At 50.5% G+C, this 22,547-nt stretch overlaps 1 protein-coding gene and 1 long non-coding RNA gene across 3 annotated transcripts in view; one reads left to right on the top strand and one right to left on the bottom strand.

The window, feature by feature from the left end:
• NOL6 (nucleolar protein 6) overlaps positions 1–19,031 on the top strand; it is a 29,584-nt gene extending 10,553 nt beyond the window's left edge. Inside the window, exons 16-26 of the mRNA XM_065046957.1 lie at positions 872–1,012; positions 1,309–1,426; positions 1,646–1,800; positions 2,036–2,199; positions 2,636–2,788; positions 3,966–4,063; positions 5,269–5,393; positions 5,553–5,642; positions 8,180–8,377; positions 17,357–17,458; positions 18,650–19,031. Coding sequence (XP_064903029.1) covers positions 872–1,012; positions 1,309–1,426; positions 1,646–1,800; positions 2,036–2,199; positions 2,636–2,788; positions 3,966–4,063; positions 5,269–5,393; positions 5,553–5,642; positions 8,180–8,377; positions 17,357–17,458; positions 18,650–18,799 — 1,494 coding nt within the window. The 3' untranslated portion in view covers positions 18,800–19,031. The remainder of the gene's footprint in view (positions 1–871; positions 1,013–1,308; positions 1,427–1,645; positions 1,801–2,035; positions 2,200–2,635; positions 2,789–3,965; positions 4,064–5,268; positions 5,394–5,552; positions 5,643–8,179; positions 8,378–17,356; positions 17,459–18,649) is intronic.
• Positions 11,110–17,362, bottom strand: LOC135577399 (uncharacterized). 2 transcript variants are annotated; one of them, XR_010469180.1, is made up of 3 exons: positions 14,628–17,362; positions 14,407–14,516; positions 11,110–13,884 (listed from the first exon to the last, which is right to left on the bottom strand). It is a non-coding gene; the product is annotated as an uncharacterized LOC135577399 (long non-coding RNA). The 2 variants fall into 2 exon arrangements; XR_010469179.1 differs by having other exon boundaries at positions 11,110–14,516.
• Positions 19,032–22,547: the final 3,516 nt, after the last annotated feature.

The raw sequence follows: 22,547 nt of genomic DNA, 5'->3' as shown, positions 1-22,547 counted from the left end.
TGCTGTTATGTACGAGGCAGTGGGTAGGAGTGTCTGTGCTCCCCCAGCTACTTGTTTGCAGGCAGCTAGGGAGTCTGTGGTGGTTGGGAGACATGGGGGATAAGGGAAGGTGTATGGTACAACCAGCTCCAGAGACAGACAGAATGGGGGTTTGTCATTTGTGGTGCACCCCGCAGAGGGTGCTGCTGCTCTGCCATAAAGCACAGGCTGGCTGGCTGTGTGTGGCTGGGCTCGGCTGTGTCTGAGCTGAGTGGTTTGGTGTTAGTGATGTCTCCTTCTTATTCAGGCTCCTCTGCTGCACTTTGGGAGGTGCAAGCAGACAGAACAGCACCATTTTTCCTTTTGGAGCTTCTCGTTCATCCTCCCCAGGGCTCCTGCGATGCACTGGATATGTTGTCTTTGCTTTTGCCATGCTTCACAGCTCTACCTTGGTTAAGGGTGTAGTTGGAGCAGTTTTCTGTTAACTGCTGCCTGTGTTGGCAATGAGAGGCACTAGCAGAGCTCTCACCTGGCCAGTGTGTGGTCTCTTTGGCCCCAAATCACTCTTAGCTTCTCCCTTCCTAATGAGAATGCTGGCAGTACAGCTTTTTGCACCACCTAAGTGTCTTGCACAGGAAATAACTTCACTTGCTGCTTGAAACACACCCTCTGGGATGGATGCCTGTGGCTGCTGGGGAGCCACAGTCTTGCCCTTGGCTTCCCTCTGTCTCTCTTACCTCCCCATTTTGCTGAGTGCTCTTGCCAGAAGCTCCTTCCTGGGGTGTCAATCCTGGCTCCTTGGAGCTTGGCTGTGTTGCTAGCCTGGGAGGGAGACAAGGTGGGCATCCATGCAGGAGTAGGAGAGATGGAGAGGCTCCCTGTGTGTCTGCAGGTGTCGGGGACAGGTGAGGAGGCCATGGTCAGCGTTGTCTGCTCCTACGATGACCTGAGCCGCAAGCTGTGGAACCTGAAGGGGCTGCCGCTGACGGTGACTGCTGTACAGGGTGTCCACCCAGCCCTCCGGTACACAGACGTGAGTGTCTGCGGGCACAGCCCATGCATGGGGGGTCTGTGTGGAGCTGGGGGAGGCCTTGGACTGAGGGGGAACAGAGAATGAGTCACTCTCTGCTTGTATGGCTCCTGAGAGCCCTTGAGGTAGTGCAGTGTGTCTTCTTTGCTGTCCCATCCTTGGTGCTGGCTGTGCACAAGTTGGCCAAGCCCTCTGTGTTGGGGTGCTTTGCTGGAGCGGGAGTTCTGGGGCAAGGGGGTGTGTGGTGCTGGGGGTTTCTGCTCCTTGGTCTTAGTCCCCGGGTTGCTGTTCTCTCCCAGGTCTTCCCGCCCATTCCCATGAAGCCGATTTATTCCTTCCATACTCAAATCAAGACCAAGCACTTGCTGCTTCCCTCAGAGGAGAAGCCCTGCCCAGCCTACATAGCCCCTTTGACAAGTAAGTGGGGAGCAGTGTGAGTGGGAGATGATGTAGTGGGGGGAAGCAGAGGCAGGTGGCAATGCTGGCTCCATTACTGCAGTGTTGGTGTGCTGCAGGCAGGAGCAGAGCCCTGGCTTTTCCTGCTCTCTTGCTGCAACCTCTAATCCCAGCTGTCCCCTTCCTACACCTCATTACTGTGTGGGGCTCACTGACCTCTTGCTGTCCCTTTGTCCCCAGTCATCTGCCACATGGAAGGCAGTGGTCAGTGGCCACAGGACAAAGAAGCCATCAAGCGCATCAAGGCGGCTTTCCACCTCCAGCTTGCTGAGCTCCTCCAGGAGCAACACCACCTGGTTTGCAGACCTGCTGTCACCCACACTGATGTGTACAAGGTAGGGGCACAGCAGGAACCTTCTTCAGACCTCACTTGTTACTGAAGAGGCAGGTGGGGTCTGTGGGCATGGTCCCATTGGGCAGAACCAAGATTTGGATAGAGCGCATAGAAAAGAGCATAGTGAGACTCTGCTGATGCCAGGGTGCTGCTGTTGCATCCCTGAGGTGCAGCGTGGCACACCAGCCTGCTTATGTTACCACCAAGCCTGACCTCACTGTCTGCTCCCATCTCAGGATGGCTACGTTTTCCGTCTCCAAGTAGCCTACCACCGGGAGCCCCTGATCTTGAAGGAAGTGGTCACGCCAGAAGGGATGCTGAAGTACCAGGACACAGAGGAGTCTCGGCAGCTGGAGCTGGAGACATTGCATCTGCCCTATTTAACCAGCTCCCTGCATGGGTAGGTGAGGTGGGGGGTCCCAGAGGGACCAGGGCACAGGATGTGTGTGGAAGCCAATGTGGAGATGTCCTTGAAGTTGCAGAATGATGGTGGGGAGAGGAGCTCATTGTAGGAAGTGGCCCTTCTGCTCACCTCCTGAGAGGCTCTGTGGGAGGATGGAGGGGATGAATGTGGGTGAGAATGGCACTGGTTGTCCTTGTTGAGGTCACTGGTGTAGGGAGACAAGTACCAGTGAGCTGCATAGAAGAGCATGTGGCAGAATTTCCCCTTTGTTCCCCCAAAATCTCAACCTCCACAGAGTATGCCCTGTGCTTGTGATGCTGCACACATGTTCCAGGTGGATGTCTGCCTCTCTCTTCCCTTCTGCTGAATGCCAGAGGGCGTTTTGGGTCCTGGGAGGTGTGGGTTGAGCAGTGGCTTGTCTCCTTTCACACAGGCTCCAGCAGCAGCACCCTGTCTTTGGCAGCACTTGCCGGCTGGCCAAGCGCTGGGTCAGTGCCCAGCTCCTGAGCGACAACATCTCTGAGGAGTGTGTGGACCTCCTTGTGGCGTTTCTCTTCCTCCACCCGGCCCCCTTCACACCGCCCAGGTGAGGATGAGAAGCCCGGGCTGACCTAATGTAGATTTCATGCTTTTTTTCCTTACCTGGTACAGAGGAGGGATGGGATGCTGATAGGGCAGGAGGTGCTGGGAGAGTGCACGGTACTGAGTATGAGTCCACTGTGCTGCCAAAACACTGTTCCAAGCCCTGTTGGGAGCGGTTGGCCAGAGAAGATGGAGATTCTCCATGCTGCAGGGCTGTGGCTTCCCCAGCCCAGTGCACTGTAGGGAGGGGAAGGAGATAAGGATGGGAGCAAGTTTTGTCATGGCCTCCTGGTGCTGGTGGCACAACTGTGGGGTGCCCTGTACCTTCTTGAGGACTGGTGGGGCCCCTTGTCCTGCAGGGAATGGCTTGGAGAAGCAGGGGTGAGGGCTGTGTTGTGGCTACCAGCATGCTGGGGCTACTGGGTTACCTGAAAGGGATGTTACTGTGGTGCTGGTGGCTGCAGCCTCTCTGCTGGAGAGGACTTCTGAGGGAAGGCCAGGAGGCTGGCTGCTGAAAGCTGAATTGAGGTATCATGTTGGTAAATAATCCTGCAGTGCCAATTGCTTGCTGGCTCCCGGCAGGTGGATGGAATCTGGCCCAGAGGGAGCAAAATGAGGTTAAAGGGACTGTTATTGCTCTGTGTGGAGCCAAAAGGTTACTTTGCCCTGCACTTGGAGTCTGGTTTCCTTCCCCAAAGTAGCCAGGATTAACAGCCTGATGCCTGGAATGCTTTCCTCTCTCCTAAAATACCCTGCTAGCAGGAGCCGCATTGACCCAGCTGTCTGGCTTCACACACGTGTTGCCTCGTAAGGGAAGAGGCACAGTGGGAGCTGGGCTGGTGCTGTTCAGAGCTGCACTGGAGGTGGGACCAGCCCTCTCTCCACCTCCCTCTTACTCCAGCCCCAGGAGTCTGGGTCAGGGCAGTGGTGGGAGATGGGGTGACCTGGACAATGTTACACTTTTTGCCGGTTTCTGTTACTTGAGGAGGAAGGAACAAGGGTGAAAGGCTTTCCCTGGTGATTTAGAGAAGGGGAAGAGATTCATGCTTGTTCTGGATTTCCCTTTCCCACCACAGACATCTCTTGGGCTATGTATGGGCTGGGCATTGCTAAGTCACCCCCAAGCCCCTCTTGCTGCCAAGAGAGCAAATGCTGGTGTTGAACTTTTGTCTTGTCTGCAGCTCTCCTCAGGTTGGGTTCCTGCGCTTCCTCAACTTGCTGGCAACCTTTGATTGGAAAAACAACCCTCTGATCATCAACCTGAATGCTGGCCTCACAGGTGAGCAGGTAGCAATCAGGAGAGCTGTGGCATGAGGGTCTTGACCCCTCTTTGGTCAGTGCCTGGCTCTAGGGGTCTTGGATACATGGGGGTGTCACAGCTTCTGCTGAGGACAGGGAGATTTTGCCCTCCCTTACTCTTGTCCTGCCTTGCTTTGGAAGCCTTCTGCTCCTTCATAACTGCTGGGTTTGCTTGAGGCTTTGGCCTGGCTCTTGGGGGCCAAACCTTCAGTTGTGCTGGGAGAGCAGTCGGACTCTTGAATGGGAAGCTTCAAGGCTCCTGCGCTATGTCTGCTTTGAGAGCTCTGCTGCGCCACTCACATAATTGGGAGGATCTATTGGTCCTCTGTTTCAAAACCTGTGAGGGAAAAGGGCTGCAGTTCTCCAGGTTTCGTTACCTCCCAAGCATTTAAAGTTTCCTGGTGAAGATCTCTGGTTTCCAAAGGAACATGTTGATACGTCCAGGTGGACCTGCAGTCCTCCTCTCTTCCCTGTGTTTTGTCTGCTGACCGTCTTTTGGACACATGCTGTCTTTCCCCAGGAGCCAGAAGAGACCATGGGATTGTCTTTGTTTTGGGTGGTGGTGAGGTGGGGAAGCTAGATATGGCTGGCTTTTGAAGGTGATTTATGAGAAAAGGCCAAGCTGCTTGATGGTGGCGTATGCAGTGCTGGAGGGAGCAGCTGTTTCTGTGGGTTTCAGCACTCCCTCAACTTCTTCTTTTCTGATATGCGGAATTGGGTTTTGGAACCTGATACTTTTCTACACTTCAGCTTTTTTGATGAACTAAATAGGAAGTGGTTTTGGCCAAGAGCTAGTTTTTCCATATCTGGAGTGGGGGGCAAGTAAAAAGCTCTTTAGGTACAAACTCTGTTAGAAGCTTATGACATGAGTTCCCAGTCAATGTTGGTCCCAGTGCCTGCTGTGTCTTGAGCCATGTCTGGGCTTACCTGGGTTGGTTAAGAGCAAAGGTCCATCTAGCGCTCCATCTTATTTTCAAAATTTCCTGCAGGCAGGCACTGAGGAAGTGTGAGAGCAGAGCAAGCCCATGGTGATAGAACTCTGTTTGCATGTGGACCGTGGGATCAGAGGGTGGGAGAGGATAAAGCCTGTTGTTGTGCCCTTTTCTGGGTTGCGATACATGGGTGAGAAGGATGGAGGGCTGTGGTTGGGGCAGAGCATCTCACCCATCTGCCTGCGATCCCCAGATGCTGACTGCACAGAGATCAAGAACAAATTTATGGCTGCTCGCTCTCGCCTTCCTGTTATGTTCATCGCCACCCCCAAAGACCAGTGGAGCTCCATGTGGACCCAAGAGCGACCCTCAGCACAGGTGAGCTGGACCCTCTGTCCTTGCCCTGTGGTGGGTGCTGGCTTGGGGCAGTTCCCTGCCCCCAGTGCTGGAGCCAGCACCAGTGACATCTGTGTGAGCTGGGTTCCTGCCACATCCAGGACTGCCAGTTTTCACTCTCTGGCTTTCTTCCCTCCCCAGATCCTGCAGCGCCTTCTCGTGCTGGCCTCAGAGTCCCTCCGTGCCTTGGAGGAGCAGCTAATGGACCCGCTCAACAGCCAAGATGTGAAGGTAACGCCCCAGAGTGCCAGCATAAGGATTTTCAGGCTCTGGCAAAGCATACTGGTCATTGGTGGTCATTGCCGGGATCTGTGATTTGGATTCAGGCTGTGGCCACATGTGATTGCCCCAGGACGAAGAGCAGCAAGGATGGGAGCTGCGAGGCTGAGGCATCACTGTGCTACCTCACTTCTGGTGGACCCAGCTCTGGATAACATCTTGGGGTAGAATATAATTGACTGGGGAAAATTTATTTTGAATTGAATTGGTCACATGTCTGTGGCTGGAGCAAGTAGTATCTTGGGATACTCTTTCTTGGTGTAACTACAAATTTCGCTCATGTGCTCGAGTCTAACTAAGCCCAGGTGAGAGAGGCTTTGGTAGGACATTAGCACTCACTTCAAGAAGATGTTATTTTGATTTGAGCAGAGGAGCAAGGCATTATGTAGTTTAACCCTTTTCATTTTCTCTTGTAAGTTAAAGCATCCATTACTCAAATAGACTTGGGAGATGCAGACAGTTTTTGGCCCTTTGAGGGGAGATACGTGCGTTTTGCAGAGGAGCTGGCTGGCATACCGAATAGTGGCTTAGGCAGTTGATGCTGAGAAGACTCAATAAGCCAAACAATGGTTAGATGTGACAGATTCACATTAGAAAAATACCCCACATATAGTGGTTTTCTTTTTCCTACCTAGGCAATATAAAAAGGATTTATTGATGTTGCTTTCAGTTGTGCTGCATTTTGCACTGGTGATATTTCAGAGGTGAGATCTGCTTGAGGTGGGAGCAGTGTGTGTTGCTTGGGATGTGATGGGGTGAGATGCTGCACACCTGAGATGTACCTGCTGTGCTGCAGTTGCAGTGTGGACCCAAGAACAAAACCCAAGAGGTGCAGTGTGAGCTGGGTGGTGCAGTTAGTTCCTGAAACAAGCTGTCCCTGTGTGTAGCATCTTCTCAACCCCTTGACTCACCCTCCTTGGTCCTCCTTCCCCCTCCTCTCCCCTTGGCCGTTGCAGTGGACTCCTTTCTCATGCCCAGGCTGTCCCTCTGGTCCATACCAGCATCCTCCCAGACCTGCAGCTTTCTTTGGGGATAAACACAGGACGCTGTTTCCAGGGCTGCTAATCTGTAAGCAGAGTGTGGGGATGTGAGGAGGGAAGAGCCTTTCCGGTGCAACCTGGAGTTGCCTTCTCTTCACATGTATCTGAGAGGGTGTTCCAAGCTTTTTTTGTCTGCATTTGGGTTCCCTGGGGACACGTTGGCTCTCACGTGGATGCATATGTGGGTTTGTGAGATCTGTTTCTTTGCTCCCGGAAGGTTACAGTAAGCCATGGTCTTGGTCACCTGGGTGGGAAAGGGAATCTGTGTGGACCAGAGCTGGGACTCAGTGCTGGTGACTGATGTTCTACATGTGTGTTCTCCCCAGCCTGGCTATAAAGCAGCTCTGAGCAGTGGATTTTCTGCCAGCACCACATTGGGCGGTGTCCCACGCCTCTGTTTGTGTCCCTGCATCATTTATTCCATGAAAACATACACATAGCTTTATGTTTTTTTTTTTTTTTTTTTCCATTTTAATGCAGCACTGTCCAGAGTGCCAGATCCTGCTGTCCAAATATTTATGTGTCTGGGATTGCTCCCATCCGTTAAAGGGGCTTGCTCTCATCATCCTCTGTCTGCTTGATGGAAGATGCTGCTGCTGTCTGGGGCAGCTCCTGCTGGACAGATGGGACCATGCTGTTGTTGCACAACTCCTTGTGTCCCCTGGGTATTGTTTGGCTCCTGTTAGCTTCTTGACTCCCCTCTTCGTTCTGAGACCCTGCCGCATGCAGTACAGTTACCTGTTTCAGCTCACCATCTGTCTGTCTCTCAAATGCCCACCCAAAGGTTATGCACTCAGGTGGGCTTCCTGGCTTCTCTGGTCAGGGCTGAAGAGGACCACCTTGGACCTGTGGAAGGTTCTTCTCCAGGGACTGTCCCCAAGTCCGGGAAACAGCGGTTAGATTTTTCTGCTCACCTGGGAAAGCAATGGGGTAGAGAGCATAGTCCTTGTGGCAAGATGTCTGATGTGGGCTGGGAGTGTCTCCTCTAAGGGTTGAGCTTGCTGTACAGTTGGGCTGTGGCAAATGAGTGTGTCTTTCCTGATGCACTTTGGTGGTCCAGAGAACATTTAGCCTGCCCAGCAGGAGATGGCCATGGGGGAACCACCTTGCTCTCTACAGAATCCTTGTTACAGCACTTGCGTGGGGTGTAGGGGGGTGAGGGTCAGATCCTTCTGATGTCAACAGAGCCCATTCTGGATCAGGGACTTGCCTGAACCCAGGAGTGGGGTGGCCTGTATGGGCTGGAGGTTCCTGTGGCTCCACCACAGCTATGTTCCTCCTGTGGATGTTTTGGCAAACTTGTCATTTATCTCACAAAAAATTTGGCTTCGGCATACTACATTGTAAGGAGAAGAGAATAAAATGCAAGCAAAAACTTGGGAAACCTCTGTGATCTCGCCTGCTTTCCTATGTCCTATATTGAGTAGCACTGGTCTTATCTCCCTGCAGATGGTCTTTCGCCCTCCTTTGGACCTCTACGATGTCCTGATCCACCTGAATCCAAACCAGATTCCTCGGCATCTGGAGGGTGTGGACCGGCCACTAAAATCATTTACCCGGGGTGTGGTGAAGAACAGCGCTGCAGTGAAGATCCTCTTCCCTGTGGTGGATTATGACCCTGTACAGTGCTACCTCCAGGAGCTGAGGGTAAGCACAGCCCTTTGGAGAGGCACAGGGGACAATCTGCCTAAGGAGGAGCTGCCTTCTGTTATTTGTGTCATTAATTGCCTGCCACTGCAGGAGCTTGTTTATGACATCTTTTATGTATTTTGCATGAGATAGTCTCTTTGTGTGCATCTGAAATCACTTCTTCAGCAAAAGACCTGGTGATTGCATCACCCGTTCCATGGAAATGGGAGTGCTGCTGATATGAGAATGGCCACATATACAAAGCACCTGGAGCTTTTGCTGAAGAATATGATATTTCAGTGCAAAAGTGTCTTTAAGCCATTTGTCTCTGGTCTGTCAATTGATTTTTTTCATGGCTTCTTGTACCAAGTGGGGTGCCTGATGAGTGGTAGGTACCTGTATTTTCTGGGGGGAGGTACAGCAATCCATGGCGTGATACCAGCAGGGCTCCTGCTGTTAGACTGATGGTTGTGTGAGCCATAGAGGCTGAATATTGGTCACAGAGTGGTTTCTCTGGGGATGGTTACACGCGTGATGGCAGAGGAAGTTGGTGATGTGGGTATATGGAGAACATCAGTATCTGAAGTTATCAACCCAGTGCTTTTCCACTGTGTAGCCGTGCCAAAGTCTCAGCAAACTGGGGAGATATGCAAGATGCTGGGTGGCAGTGGTGATCCACACCGGATCTGGACAAGCAATACTTTGCAGATGTGCAGCCTCTGCCTCTTTGTTGCTAGTGTACAGTAGCTGAATAAAATGTTCATGTGCAGAGAGGTGGGGCTGTGATGGCCTTTTTTCAAAACCTGGCTCAACTTTCAAGTGCCATCATCCCTTACCCACAGAAGTGCTGCGAGCGGTGTCAGAACTGCTATAGGAACTGTAGGCTGGCTTTGGCAGGGTGGTGCTGCAGAGAGATCTGCCCCCTGTTCCCCACTCAGGGCAGAGTCAGCTTTGACATTAGATGTTAACTGCCAGCTGTGTCTGGGAATGGAGATTTCCCACCTTCCTGGCCCAGTATTTTATGACCGCTGTGAATATTTTTTTCTGGTTATCTGACTGGGATTTCCCTTGTTGCAGCAAGTGTTGACTCCTCAGGTCTCTGTGGCAGCTGAGCTGTGCTAGTGGCTGCTTGCAGGAAGGCAGAACTGGAGCTGGGGGTGCTCCAGCTTTAGCTGTGCTCTTGCAGCTCCTGGCTGGTGCTCCCAGGCTGCAGGGCAGGTCTGAGGTCTTTCATCTTGTGCTTCTCCTGACTGACACACCAGGAGGGTTTTGCCCACCTTCCCATATTCTTCTCTTGCCTGAAGCTTTGGTATCAGCTTCTCTCCAAGCTTGCACTGGGGAAGGAGTTGTGCCAGCAAAACAAAAATAGATTTTGGGTAGCATCTCTTCCTGGGATGCCTTGTACAGACTCTGCAGGTTTCAGCATTTGCTGGCCCCCAAGCTGGCTAATGCTACACAGCCACTAAGCATTTTGCTGTTGCTGCCAGGCTCAGGAGTGGTGGCAGCTGCAAGGAGGGATAGCAGAAAGGGTCAGATCTTGCCTCCATGTCTGTAGAAGGCATTGCAGAGGTGCTTGAATTAAAACTCCAGTTCAGGCTGGAAGATGCTGGGCTCCTCTTTCACTTTAACCCATGTAGCTCAGGAGGTGACCACAGAAGACTTGGATGGGCTTCTTTGAATGTTTCTCAAGCCTAGGCACAGACCTGTTACCTCCCATGCTGCCTACCAGCTGCTGTTTGTGCTGATCTCTGCCCAGTCTATGGGAATGTGCTGTGCCTTCAGTAGAGCTGCTAGGTCTAGCAAGGTGCGAGCTTGGTCCTTCTGTCTGGGACAGATTGAGGGATGAGGCAAGGAAGTGAGAGACAGGGATGCATGCAAGACATCTCTAAATTGAGGAAGACCTCAAAATTGTCCTACAGTTTCCCTGAAAGTAGTGCTGCTTGTTTAACTGGAAAGTCATGGAGGAGAAGAGAGAGGAGAGGAGATGCTCTCCTGCCTTTGAGAAAGAAGGTGATTTTGAAGCTGGAGGTCCCGCAGGACACATTGCTGAGAGTATGTGGGGCTTTCTTGAGGTTCAGGATATGCAAGAAGGAAGGGAGAAGCACCCTGCACAAAACTTAAAAGGGAGCAGGAAGCACAGCGGCTGGGAACCATTCACAATTTCAGTCTTTCCTGCCATCTATCCGAGCAGGAATATCAAGACTAGCCCCTCTCTTCTGTTCCCTGTATGATGAGGATTTAACCTGCCACCATGAAACCTCAACCAGGAGGCACAGATCTGGGTAGGGAGTTCCTGAAGCCTGAAGTCCTCCTCCACCTCATGCTGGAAGTCAGGGTTAGAGCTGAACGGAGCCTTTCAGCAGCTGCCAAGGCACTGGAGGTGCCTGCGTGCACGGGGCTGGAGCCGCTGTGTCTCTGGGGTTAAGACTAAAGCAACTCTCATGGGGACCTGACAGGACACTGACTTGGTGTGCGAAGAGGACCTGGAGACCGTTGGACAAGCCGGTGGGGACAGCAGGCTCCTTGGGGAGGCTGTTGGCAGGCTTGCAGCAAATCTGGCTGTCTGTCTCAGCAGGAAACTCATCAGGGTGTGTTGCAGTTTATAGGACTTCTTTGTGCCTCTGGTAAACTTGGTGTCAGCAAATGGCTTCAGAAGTGAAAGGTGTACAAGAGACTTCCCTGGAAAGCAACTTTTATTATCCTTTAAGCGATTATGACTTAATTGATCCAGTCAATTATGGCATCAAAACTGAATTTTACTACCTGTTATCTTTAATGCTGGTAATAATAGACTCGGAATAGGGTTTGGTTGGGTTACAAATTACGACTGGTTCTAAATCCAGTATGCTGACATCCCAGTGAAGAAACATGGATGTGAGTGAAGGTCACATTGCCTTATTGGAAGCAGTGTTGTGTTTCCTTGATGTCTCTTGTCCTTTGGCCTGAGGGTGCTCAGGAAGGAACAGAGAAGGAACTGGTCACAGTTTCTCTGAAGAGCAAGCTAGGGGGTAGAGAGCCTGAAGTCTGCCTTTGCAGCCCTGGCTGGGCAGCTTTTCCTCATCTTGAAGGCTCTGAGATAGGTACAGCTGTATTCCCTTGCAGCCATCATATTGAAGATATCTTGCAGTACCAGTTCACTTGGCTCTTGTAGCTTCTGGATCAGTAGCAGCCAGACCTGAAGGGGCTGATGAATATCTCTTTCTGGGAAAACAGGTGTTTCTTCCCCGGGAAGAGTGACAGAGGTGATGCTGCACGTGCTTTCCGATAACTCAGCTGCGTCCACCTGCGTTCAAAGTCCTCAAAAGCTGACTTTGCACTGTGGAGTCACCAGCAAATGGGTGATGCAGAGCTGTCGGTAGAAACTACCCCATCAGAATAATCCAGTTTTGGTTTGCAGTGTACAGTGTTGTTGCCTAAAGGGAAGACCTTTGCATTGGCTTTGTGCTTTGATCTGGCTTTGTTTGGTAGCCTCTCCAGCACCCGTGTGTTTCTCTTCCCCTTGGTCAGCCTGGGGGTGACCCATATGCAGTGAGAAGCTGGTGCTGGACAGCAGTGAACATGAGAAATTTTGGATGAGAAGGCAACTTGGATGCAGAACTGGTTGGCTTTGACTCAAGGTAATTTGCTCTCCTTTAATAGCACAAACCACAGAATTGAGAAAGAGGGTTGTACATGAGGCTGACAGGGCAGCTGTGGTGGGTTTACAGCAATGGAGACATCTGCCACGCAGCAAAGCTGTGGGATTTTGTTCTCTTCTGTGGGCAAAAAAGAAACCGCCCTTTTCTGAGCTGGCCATGTGAAAAAGGGATTTAAACGGGGACAGAGAGTAGTGTCTTGCCCAGTAACCAGGAGACGCATTTTTCTCCTGTCCAAGCTGTTTACTACGGAAGAAGAGGTGTCTTCTCAAATCAAAGGGGTTAGCAAGGCACCAGCACTCTGGAGCTGGAGGGTTGCTACATGCCTTCCCCAGGGAGCCTAATCAGAGGACAAAATGAAAGAAGGGGAGGCGTTGAGTTCTTACTGCCTTCATTTTTTTTCTTGCTCCAAGGAGACATGATGCAGGAGCTGGTCTGATCAAGTTGCTCTGGTTCCTGGGAGGCTCTGGGTAGAGATCCAAGTCTGGTCCTGGAATTCAGATGGCAATTTCTTCAATTCCAGGACAGATAGAAAAAGCCTGTTCTGGGAGTCTATCCAGATGAGAAGGCTTTGCAGACAGATGCTTTTGAGGGAAAGCAGGTTCCAGACATTCTGCAGAGAGGGCTTCCCTGGAGCTGTAGCCCATCACCGGCTTCCCCAGGGCCTGTGGTTCTGAGCACGCTGGTGAGCATACCCTGGGTCTGATCCTGGCAGGGACTCTCTAGAAAAGCTAAATTACGGTGTAAGTGTCTCAAATGAGGCTCCTGTGGCATCTCTATGACATGACACGGCTGGTCAGTGTCATGTTGGCTGTCGAGGAGCAGAACCCCCAGCCATTCACTGGACATCGCATGGGAAGACTTGGTCAGCACATCTTTGCTCCAGGGTGGTTTGACTGTCTTCTAGAGCTCAAGAGCCGATCCAAGGACACAGGACTTGTGGATACACTTGCCATGCCTATCTGCATGCATTCAGGAGCTCACAAAGCACAAAGACTCTGGTCACCTCCACAGGGTCCAGAGTTGTTCTGTCATAGCAAAGGACATTGAGTGAAACTGCCTGAGCCCTGTCCATCTGTGTGCCTGTAGCACCTGTTAAAAAACCCGATGTTTCTTACCATGCATTTGGTCTCATTGGGTCACTGGTTGTGAAGTGCCCTCTTCCGCTGAGAGTTAAGCTTCCTCTGTCTGCACATGTGTGTCAGAGATCTCATGGCAGAGGAGCTGCCCGTCTTGTACATGGCAGATCTTTTCCTGTGCAGATGGGTAAGAATATGTTTCCTGCTTTACTGTATGCATCCTTCCCTCTAAAGCAATGTTTTGCATTTCTTGCACCTTCAGACAAGACTGATCTGGAAGAGTTACAGCCCTTTCCTTTCTTCCTCCCACAGTGCAGGAATGTGTTTCTTGCTGCTGCATGTTAGGAAAGAATTAATGGTATTAAAAGCTCCTGGTCTCTTACAGTATATAAGTTGTGGTTATGGGATGTAGCTGGGACTGGTGGAATCTTTTCAGGTCAGACTACTCCCTTCCTGTTTTGACTGACAGGGCTGACTCCTCCTATGGCAACTTCCAAACAGGCAGAGACAAACTGGAAAGGCTGTGTGGGCCCTCAAAGCATGGAGGAAACTTTCCTGCCTGGATCTGTGTCCTCAGAGAAGCAGAGGTGGCAGAAAATTCCCCAATCTTACAGCCGTGGAGCAGCTCTTTGACCCTTAGTGTAGTGCCCAGGGTTGCAGGTGTATGCACATGCGTGTGCATACACGTTTAGACATACCTGTGTGCATCGAAGCATCATCCTTGGTGCTCCTTGGGTGAGTTCAGAGGGTGCCTGTGGCTGCATTTCTTCTGTGTTCTTCATGCCTTCCCAGAGGTCCTGTGGGATTTGTCCTGTAGGAAGTGACTGAAGACTTTAGTCTTAGATGTTTAGTCAGATTGGTGGACAAGGCGTGTTTGCCGACGCAGCCAGGAGAGCATTGGTGTCATTTTTCCTTGCCATACTTTGCCACTGCCCCAAAGCCCAGGACAAGGATGTGCATATGGCTCTGATGAGGCACTCAGAGGTGTGAAGGTTTGGATGGTTTGAAATTCCCTTTACCAGCTGAATCCCGAACCTTACACCCAGGTTTCTTTTCTCTTTTAAAACCCCTATGACACAGAAGTAACCCCAGCCTGGTTTTCTTGACAGTGTTCCTTGCTCTGTTTGGGTGTGGGGGAAGGCTTTGTGTTGTGTGACCTGTGAGCATCAGGGCCAGGTCACAGTAGGATAACAAGGACCATGAAGTATTAACCAAAAATGTAGTAGTTCAATGCAAGTAAGTAGATTTTAATATGTTTTTATACTGGTAGATCCTTCGCTGAGAGCACTTAAAATATTTTAAGTACTGAGTGAATTTTGATTGACCCACTTACCGCTTGAACTGCTGTTGCAGCAGGAAGAACTGCTACGTGCCTTTTGGGTGCAGAGAGCTCCCCAAATGGCTCTTCTTTTTCCAGCAGCTGTGGTGCAATGAGCCTGATCTCTGGATATAAGTAGGAGCATTGAAAAAAAATGGGTGGATAAATGGTTAGAGGAAAAAACCCCACCCCTAAACAACAACAGTGTGGTTGCTTAACTAACAATGAGCACTTACCTTGTTGCAAAATCCACATTTCTGTCCAAGCAGCTTAATCCACTAATCCCATTTAAGATCAGGGGTTTGCATTACTCGACACCATTCTCCATCCTTCCATTCTTGCAGCCCAGATGGCTCCTTACAGACCTTGAGCTAATCTTCCAGGTGCCGTGTACCCCTTCCCAGGACGATGAGCCTGCTCCAAATTGCAGCCCTGAGCTTGCAGGTCCCTCGTGCTTCTGTGAGCTGGGAACCCGCTGTAGGTTTTGCTGATGGCAGGGATCCTCCTGAGCAGGGAGAGCTTTTCCTGGGCATTCAAAACTGGATTGCAACCAAAGATACAGCAGTTTGAGGAGGGAGTAGGGCTTCATATGAACTCCCTGTCTTTTCTCTTAAACTTTCCCTTGAGGAAGGTGTTTTCAGGCTCAGGCAAGCTGGTGGCACTGAGCATGGGATGTGGAAAGGGAGGTGAACTGTTTGCTTTTACTGCCAGAGCCCCTGTACAAACAGAAGCACGGTGACTAACACACCAGACCCTTGTAATGTTGCAGTTTCCCACGAGATGAATGTGCGTCTCCACAGCTCTGCGAGGCTGCCCTGAAGCACCGTCAAGAGGATGGTGCTGGGAGCTGTGCAAGTGCAGAAGCTTGCATTTTGCTGGGGTTTTGAACGGCATGTCATCCTCTTAACATCTGCTCTCTGTCTGGTTAAAAGGTGCCGGGTATCAGGTCAGACAATGGTTTTACTGGGAAATGAGCTGAGCCTGGGAGGAGGGCTTCTTTCCCACCAATGCTTCTGGCTCGTGTCCAGCAAGACATGCCTGTAAAAAAAATTACCTTTCTCGTAGGGAGCATTGCGTGGCGCTCAACCTTGCCCTGTAGACTTGTGGGGCTTTTTGAGGTTCTCACATGCTGTGCTCCCCTCTGGTTCAGAAAGCTGCACATTGGCAGTCAGCGTGCCCTGAGCATCTTTCCCTTCCTCCTGCTGCTTGCTTTTCGGCAAGAGGAGTATTCCTTGTGGACTGCGCTCTGAGCGTAACCAGTGCCTCTCAGCTGAGAAATGCCAGGGCGGGTTACCTCTTAATGTGTTTTTAGACAGTGTTTTTTCTTGCCAGTTTGGCGCGATGATGCCTTGACCAGCCTTGCCCCTGTGACGATCCCATTAAGTGGGATGAGCTGGAAGGTCTCAGGTTCTTCCCAGCTTGATGGCCTAAGCGTATTGCCCGCTGTTCGTGATACTTCAAGTCTGAACTCATAAATGTGGCTCTGGAGGTTGCAGACAGCACCACCCCACCCTGCTTATCAGGTCTTTACTCCTAAAATACCACCCCACCCTTTGGGATCACTGGTAATACCAACCCAATCCACGTTCTTTTTCATTCTACTGCAATCCTGGTATGTCCATACAAGACCCGTTCCAAGCTTGCCTTGGAGGTTGAGTCTTTCACACACATCCTCATTAAAACCTCATGATACCATGATGCCAGCAGAGACCTTTGCTTTTTAAGAGTGTGACTGAGTTGCAGCTGAAAAACTAAGGGGATGGAGGAGAAGGATGAAGAGGGAGCAGAGGGTCTGTATGTCTTGCGGTAGTTTGCTCCAGAGTTGCTGAGGCCATGTGCAGAAACTTGTCCTGTGCTGGTGCTGGGGGCTGTTTGCCCAGTAAACCTGTGCTGTTGCCTGATGTTAATCTCCACCAAGGTGAACATGTGTCAGGGAGCAGCTTCTTGGCCGTCTTGCTCAGCTGCACTCGAGATGTGTATCTCCATGTGCCAGCATCTTGGGTGCTGAGCTGTAGCAACTGCTTGCACACAGTGCTGTTTACTTCTGCTGCAGCATTCATCACCTGCCTTCTACAGTGCTGGGAATCCAGCTTGCGTGGGCTTGGGGAAACCAGACTGTGGGCTTCAGTCATCTATTTATGCAAGATCTCTTTTTGAGCTTTCCTGCCCAGCTCTGCCAGAGGATCTACTCATTGACACAGCTGCTGGAACACAGGGGCAAGGGGAGCAGATTCCTGCAGTGCCTCCAGTGAGCATTCCACCTCTTTGCACTTCATTGGGCATTGTGTTACTTAAAATTTCTTCTGTTATGTTTCCGTTTAGACACTGTGTACTGACAGCAGGTGCTTTGATACTGTGGTTGCACAGATTGCAGAGCTCGAGATGTTGGCCTCCAGTGATAGACCCTTGATTTGGGCTGGTCTTCACTGCCGTGTAGTGAAACATATTGTGGCAGGGTTGCCTGTTGGGCAGGGTCCACCTCTTGCCATCTGAGGCACTGTGAGATCTTGAGCATGGCTGTTGGACATTGGGATAGGATAGCTTGGTTTTGCCAGGTCCAGCTGATGAGGGACCATGGTGAGGAACACTCAGTGGGTTGTCACCTGAGGGGTCCAATGTCCTTAACTTGGATGCTGGTTTCTGGGTGCTCCTGCAGGTCTGTGGGAGGTGGTGGGTCATTGTTTCTGCTCTCTGGGACAGAAAAGGTAGTCAGCAATGAGGTCTGCATGAAAAACTTGGAGGCAATGCACTGTATCCTTCAAGACTGGGGGAACAGAGGCATCAGGAGGCACCTAGGAATTATCTGTGGGCTGCCAGTTGCTTTCCTTGTGAATCCCCTGGAAGAGCTGCACTTTTGGTCCTGGTTGGTGTGGAGCTACCGTGTGTCCCTGTGTAAGGAGACTGAATCAGGGATGGGCTCTGGCTCCAGGATGTCTGGCACAACCTCTCTTTGTTTTCTACCCAGGACGCCTTCAGCGATCTTGCCTTGTTCTTCTATGACAAGCATGGTGGGGAAGTGATTGCAGTTTTGTGGAAACCTTTGAGCTTTCAGCCTCAGCCTTTTAAGGTGAGTTCCTGACTCTAGGCTTCTTGTTGTCTTTATGCCCTGAAAACCTGTGGCACGTTTTTTCTGCGTTGTGATTGGTTTGTCTAACTCTCGTCAGCTGCAAAGACCTTGGACAAATGGAGCTCGTATTTCTGTTCCTCCTTAGAAAGGGTGAAACCAAGACAGGGCTGTGGCCACAGTGCCACCAGTATCAGCAGAACTGAGAAGACCCAACACCATGATCATGGATCAGAACAGAGCTCTCTGTCCCAGGTGCTCTTCTGTGGTCTCTCCTAGGAGGCAGATGATGCCTTGTTTGCCAAAGACTTTCGGTGTGTGCAGCCCACCATCCCATTCTTGTGGCTTTGGGTGTCTTACCCAGAAATACCCAACCTGCAAGAAGCTGGGGTTGCAAGCCTAGTTCATACTGCCCAAGTCTTATTGATGTATGGAGATGTTTTCCAGCTACCTTGTGTGGGTTGGCAAGCTCTAGAGGGTGGTTAAGCTAGGTGTGAGGCATGCTGGAGTGATTCATGCTGCTTTCTATGAAGGAAAGACGCAAAGAAACCAGTGACTCATGGCTCAGAGTTGGCAGCCTCTTCTTCTGTCAGTCTCTGGGTGATTTATCTCCCTTCTCTTCATGGCCAGAGGGCATTAGCCATTCAGTTCAGCTGCAGTTGTGAAACGCAGTTATTCACAGGGTTGAAATGACAGGATGAGATGCTTGCATCTGAGCTGAGTGTGGCTTGATTAAACATAAGGGTTTTTGTCACTCATGGAGCCAAAGATCTCTTCCCACACAAGGTCTTGACACCCAGCAACAGCAGAGCAGAGCCCAGGCAGCTGTCACTCAGGGTCACAGTGTGGTCCCTTTTGCATACCCTGTCTGCTCTGCTTACACAGGCTACACCAGGCAGCTCTCCACTCTTTTCCCATATCCACTGTGCCCTTGGCCATTGCTTCTCTCCCTGCCTTGTGGTCTTTGTCTGTGGGTAAACACTAAAAGGGGCTGGAAGGTCCACTCTTGCAGCTTTTTAGCTCTAATAATGGGCAATGATGGTGCTGAGAAGTGAAGCTTAGAAAACTGGGTGTGGCAGGGGTTGGATGTGATGAGACAGGACAACGATTTACTTCTATTTGGGGCTTGCAGAGGTCGTGAAGCAGCTGTGAGCAGGTGCTCCCATTTGCACAATGTTTGTGTGTGTCCTGCAGGTCTCCAACGTGAAAGGAAGGATGGTGACATCTCTGAACAATGAGCTGGTCTGCGTTCCCAACGTGGAGGCAATTCTGGAGGACTTCGAGGTTTTGGGACAAGGCCTGGTTAAAAGCGTGGAAGCTCGTACAGAGAAATGGACTATCTGAGGGCACTGAGAGGTGTCAGAGGGACCTGTCCTGAAGCAGAGTTTGTTCACTCTGGGACTGTTCCTTTTTATCTGTCAGTCCTAGGAAAGGCTTTCAACTTTTTAAATCCCAGGACTGTGTATTTTACTCTATTTATCCTTATATGCCTGTTGAGAAAAGTGATGGGACCTTGTATGGTTTACAAGAGTACAAATGCCTTTTTATTTTGAAGAAAATACAAAGTTGAGATAAAGTCTTTGGAAGTGCTCCTGTTCATTGCAGGAAACAGAGCTGTGTTCCCGTGAAAATGTCAAGGCCTGAGCGTTCTGGCTGAGGTTTGAACTAGGAAACTGCCTTCCTCACTGCAACAGAGAATTCATGGCAGCTGTTAACAAAACCAAAGAAACACTGAGCCATTTAAAAATGACCAGGTTATTCCCTTCAGCACTGGTGAGACACATCTGGCACGCTGTGTCTAGTGCTGGGCTTGCCAGTAAAAGAGACATGAACACACTGGAGCGAGTCCAGTGAAGGGCAAAGAAAATAATAAAGGGGTTGAAGCCTCAGTCGTATGAGGAGAGGCTGCAGGAGCTGAGGTTGTTCAGCCCAGAGAAGAAAAGGCTCAGGGGGATCTCGCCGATGTGTATAAATACCTGGTGGGGGAGTAGGGAAGATGGAGCCAGGCTCTTCTCAGTGGTACTCAATGATGTTATGAGAGGAGTAAATTGAAATGCAGGAAATTCTACTTCAGACACTCGTTTTTGTGTCATGAGGGTGGTTGAACACTGGCACAGGTTGGCCAGGGAGGTGCTGGAGTCTCCATCCTTTGACATATTCAAAACCCAGCTGGACATGGCCCTGTGCAGCCTGCTTTAGGTGACCCTGCTCTTAGCAGGGGTATTGGATTAGTTCTTTCATGTGCAGTGATCATGGGGACTCCTGATGGGAAAACAGAAAAAAAGAGGGAGCGAATGCGCTAATCCTATCCCCTCTTCTGATGGAGGTGGCATGCGTGTTCCGACAGCAAAGTGTGTGCGAATCATATAGAGAGTAAATAAACCAGACCTGGTTACAGCAGGTATTGCAGAAAGCAAAAATAGATCAGGCTTGGAAAGGCAAGTAGATGTTCAGGCAATTTGATAACTGTAGACAGTTGTCACTTGGTAAAGAGCATTTCAGATGGGATGTTGAGTCTGTTGCTTCCAGACCTACTGGCCTCTCCAGCTGTTGGAAGCAGGTCTGAGGCTTTATGGTGGAGCTTCACAACTTATTGTTTGAATGTTTTCTCTGAAGCATTTGAAAGTGGGCTGTGGCAGAGATGTGGCACTGGGCTGATGCTGCCTACCTGCTGCCCGCTGATTTAGGGGCTGGACACACAGTGTGTCCTGCGGGGTAGATGTGTGTGGCAGCGTCTCCGATTTTAGGATATATCTGCAATATTAAAATCACAATGAATGTTTTTCTGTCTTCCGTGTGCTGGTGGCTGAGAGAGGCTGCAGGTGAAGTCCGTTGTCCATCTACTACTTGCAAGAGCTTTTTCAGTACACTTGAAGTGAAAACATTGAGAGCACTTAGTGGGCAAAATAGATTATTCAACCTGAGAACAAAGCAGCACTTTCTGTTGCTGCTGTGACCCCTGCAGCCGAAGAAGCTGCTGACAGGTCCAGCAGCAAATAAGATGCAGGCAGTGATTACGACAGGTTTCAGAAGCAGTTAATTGAGGATTAATTTTTAAGCTTTTCTTTGTTCTGTTTTATTATCCTCTAGATGTTGGAATCGCCCAATCTGCCTTCAGCGATGGCTGTGATTTTCGTCAGTAGTCAAGATTATCCCTGCTTTTTGTGCCTATCTGCCTTTTCTCCAAATCTGCAGCTTGACACTGGGATCCTGTAAATTTGCCAACGCATCTGTTGGACAACACTCCAGTTGCTGCACGGGTTGCTTGTGCCAGAGCTCTGCCTGTTCCCTCCACGCCCTGTCCTGCTCTCGTTTCTCCCCTTGCTGTGTGTTGTGGATGTAAATGTTTTTGGGCCAGGGTGCTCTCCTCACTGTGTATATCTGCTTTTCCCTAGGGCAGAGGTGTGTGCTGAACCTCATGTTGGCTTGCAGGGGATCAGAGTTCCTCCAGCCCCACTGCTGCACCAGGTGGATGGGAAGGTCCTGCTCCCCCTTTCCCAGAGCTGTCATGGGTTGCAGCCCATCGCTGGCTCATCCCCTGCCTGGCAGTATTTACAGAGAGGTGGTCTCCGCTTTTACTGCTGAGCAGCGATGTAGTCCATGCCCAGCCCAGCTCCCATGGCAGGGTATCTTGTGGGGTATGCGAAGGATATATTCTGTAGGTGTACCCCTGCAGGACCTCCTTATCTGCTTTTGTTATGCTGTGAGGTATTCTATGGCTGCTCCTTCTCCTTTTTGCTTTTAAAAAGGTGTCAGACTGCATAACTTCAGTCTACTGTGTCCTGGGTGTCCTCTCTGCTCCTCTATCCTTGGTAAAACACTGTGGTTTGCAGCTTGCAGCGAAAAGGTTGGGCAGTGTCCAGGCTAGCCTTCTGCAAAAATAGCTGATGATAAATGAACTCACTTGTAATCAAACACTCATACAAGTACCAACCTGTTAGTGTTTCACAAGGTAATGCCACTCTGCTCAGCAGCCAGATGTGAGCCTAGGCCAGGCCTATGCTGCAGATGTTTGCTGGTGTGTAGGTCCATTTTGGTGACAGATGATGGTACCTCAGCAAAGCCTTGAAGTAAATTGCACTTAAGACTGGCAAAACTGACCACTGCTAACCCAGCTTCCATCACCTGGAGGGAATACAGCAAAAGGTACCCAAGTAATGTGTTATCCCAGCTGTGCTCACAGTGCTTCTTATGTTGCCCTGAAAAGGGGAATGTTGGGAGGCAACTGGTGCTGTCTCATGAGAGGGGGTGATGGATGATGGGGCCTTTCTTCTGCCACCAGACCCCTGCTTGCCAGGTACCCTGGTCAGCTTTGGGTGCCAATCCCAAGATTTATGAAATGAAGCTGGAGAAACAAGGTGATGAAAGACAGCTGGGATGATGGGATGATCAGGGTGCCGTGGAGTTTTCCTGCCAACTGAACTGTTCAGCTCTCACGGATCAGGGCTGCTGAGATCTTTTTGGAAGCAGTTTGGGGTCTCCATGGCTGTCTGGCTTGAGACTGACATCCTGAATCCAAGAAGCATGTGCTTCCTGGAAATAAAGGCACTTGCAGGGAGCATTTTGCTCAGGAACCCACAAGCACTGTTCATTTTTGAAAACCCTTGGGCTTGTGGGTTGAGAAACAGACAGTTTAATAGGTACAGCAAAAGCCATGCATGCAAGCAAAGGAAAGCAAGGAATTCATTCACCACTTCCCATGGGCAGGCAGGTGTTCAGCCATCTCCAGGAAAACCGGGCTCCATCATGTGTAGCAGTTATTTGGGAAGACAAACACCACCCCAAATGTCATCTCCTTTCCTTCTTCTCCCAGCTTTTGTACTGAGCATGATGTCATATGGTATGGAATATCCCTTTTGGCCTGTTTGGGTCAGCTGTGCTGGCTGTGTTGCCTCCCAGCTTCTAGTGCACCTGGCACAGCATGAGAAGCTGAAAAGTCCTTGACTGCTCAGAAACAACTAAACCATCAGTGTATCATCAATATTCTTGTAACACTAAATCCAAAACACACCACCGCACCAGCTACCAGGAAGAAAGTCCACTCCATCCAGCTGTTCTGTACAATTCATGTCATGCTCAGGTCTCACACTAT

Source organism: Columba livia, chromosome Z (assembly GCF_036013475.1).
Source record: "Columba livia isolate bColLiv1 breed racing homer chromosome Z, bColLiv1.pat.W.v2, whole genome shotgun sequence".
Classification (NCBI taxonomy): Eukaryota; Metazoa; Chordata; class Aves; order Columbiformes; family Columbidae; genus Columba; species Columba livia.
Note: the sequence above shows the minus strand (reverse complement) of the source record. Positions and strands in the feature narration are given on the sequence as shown.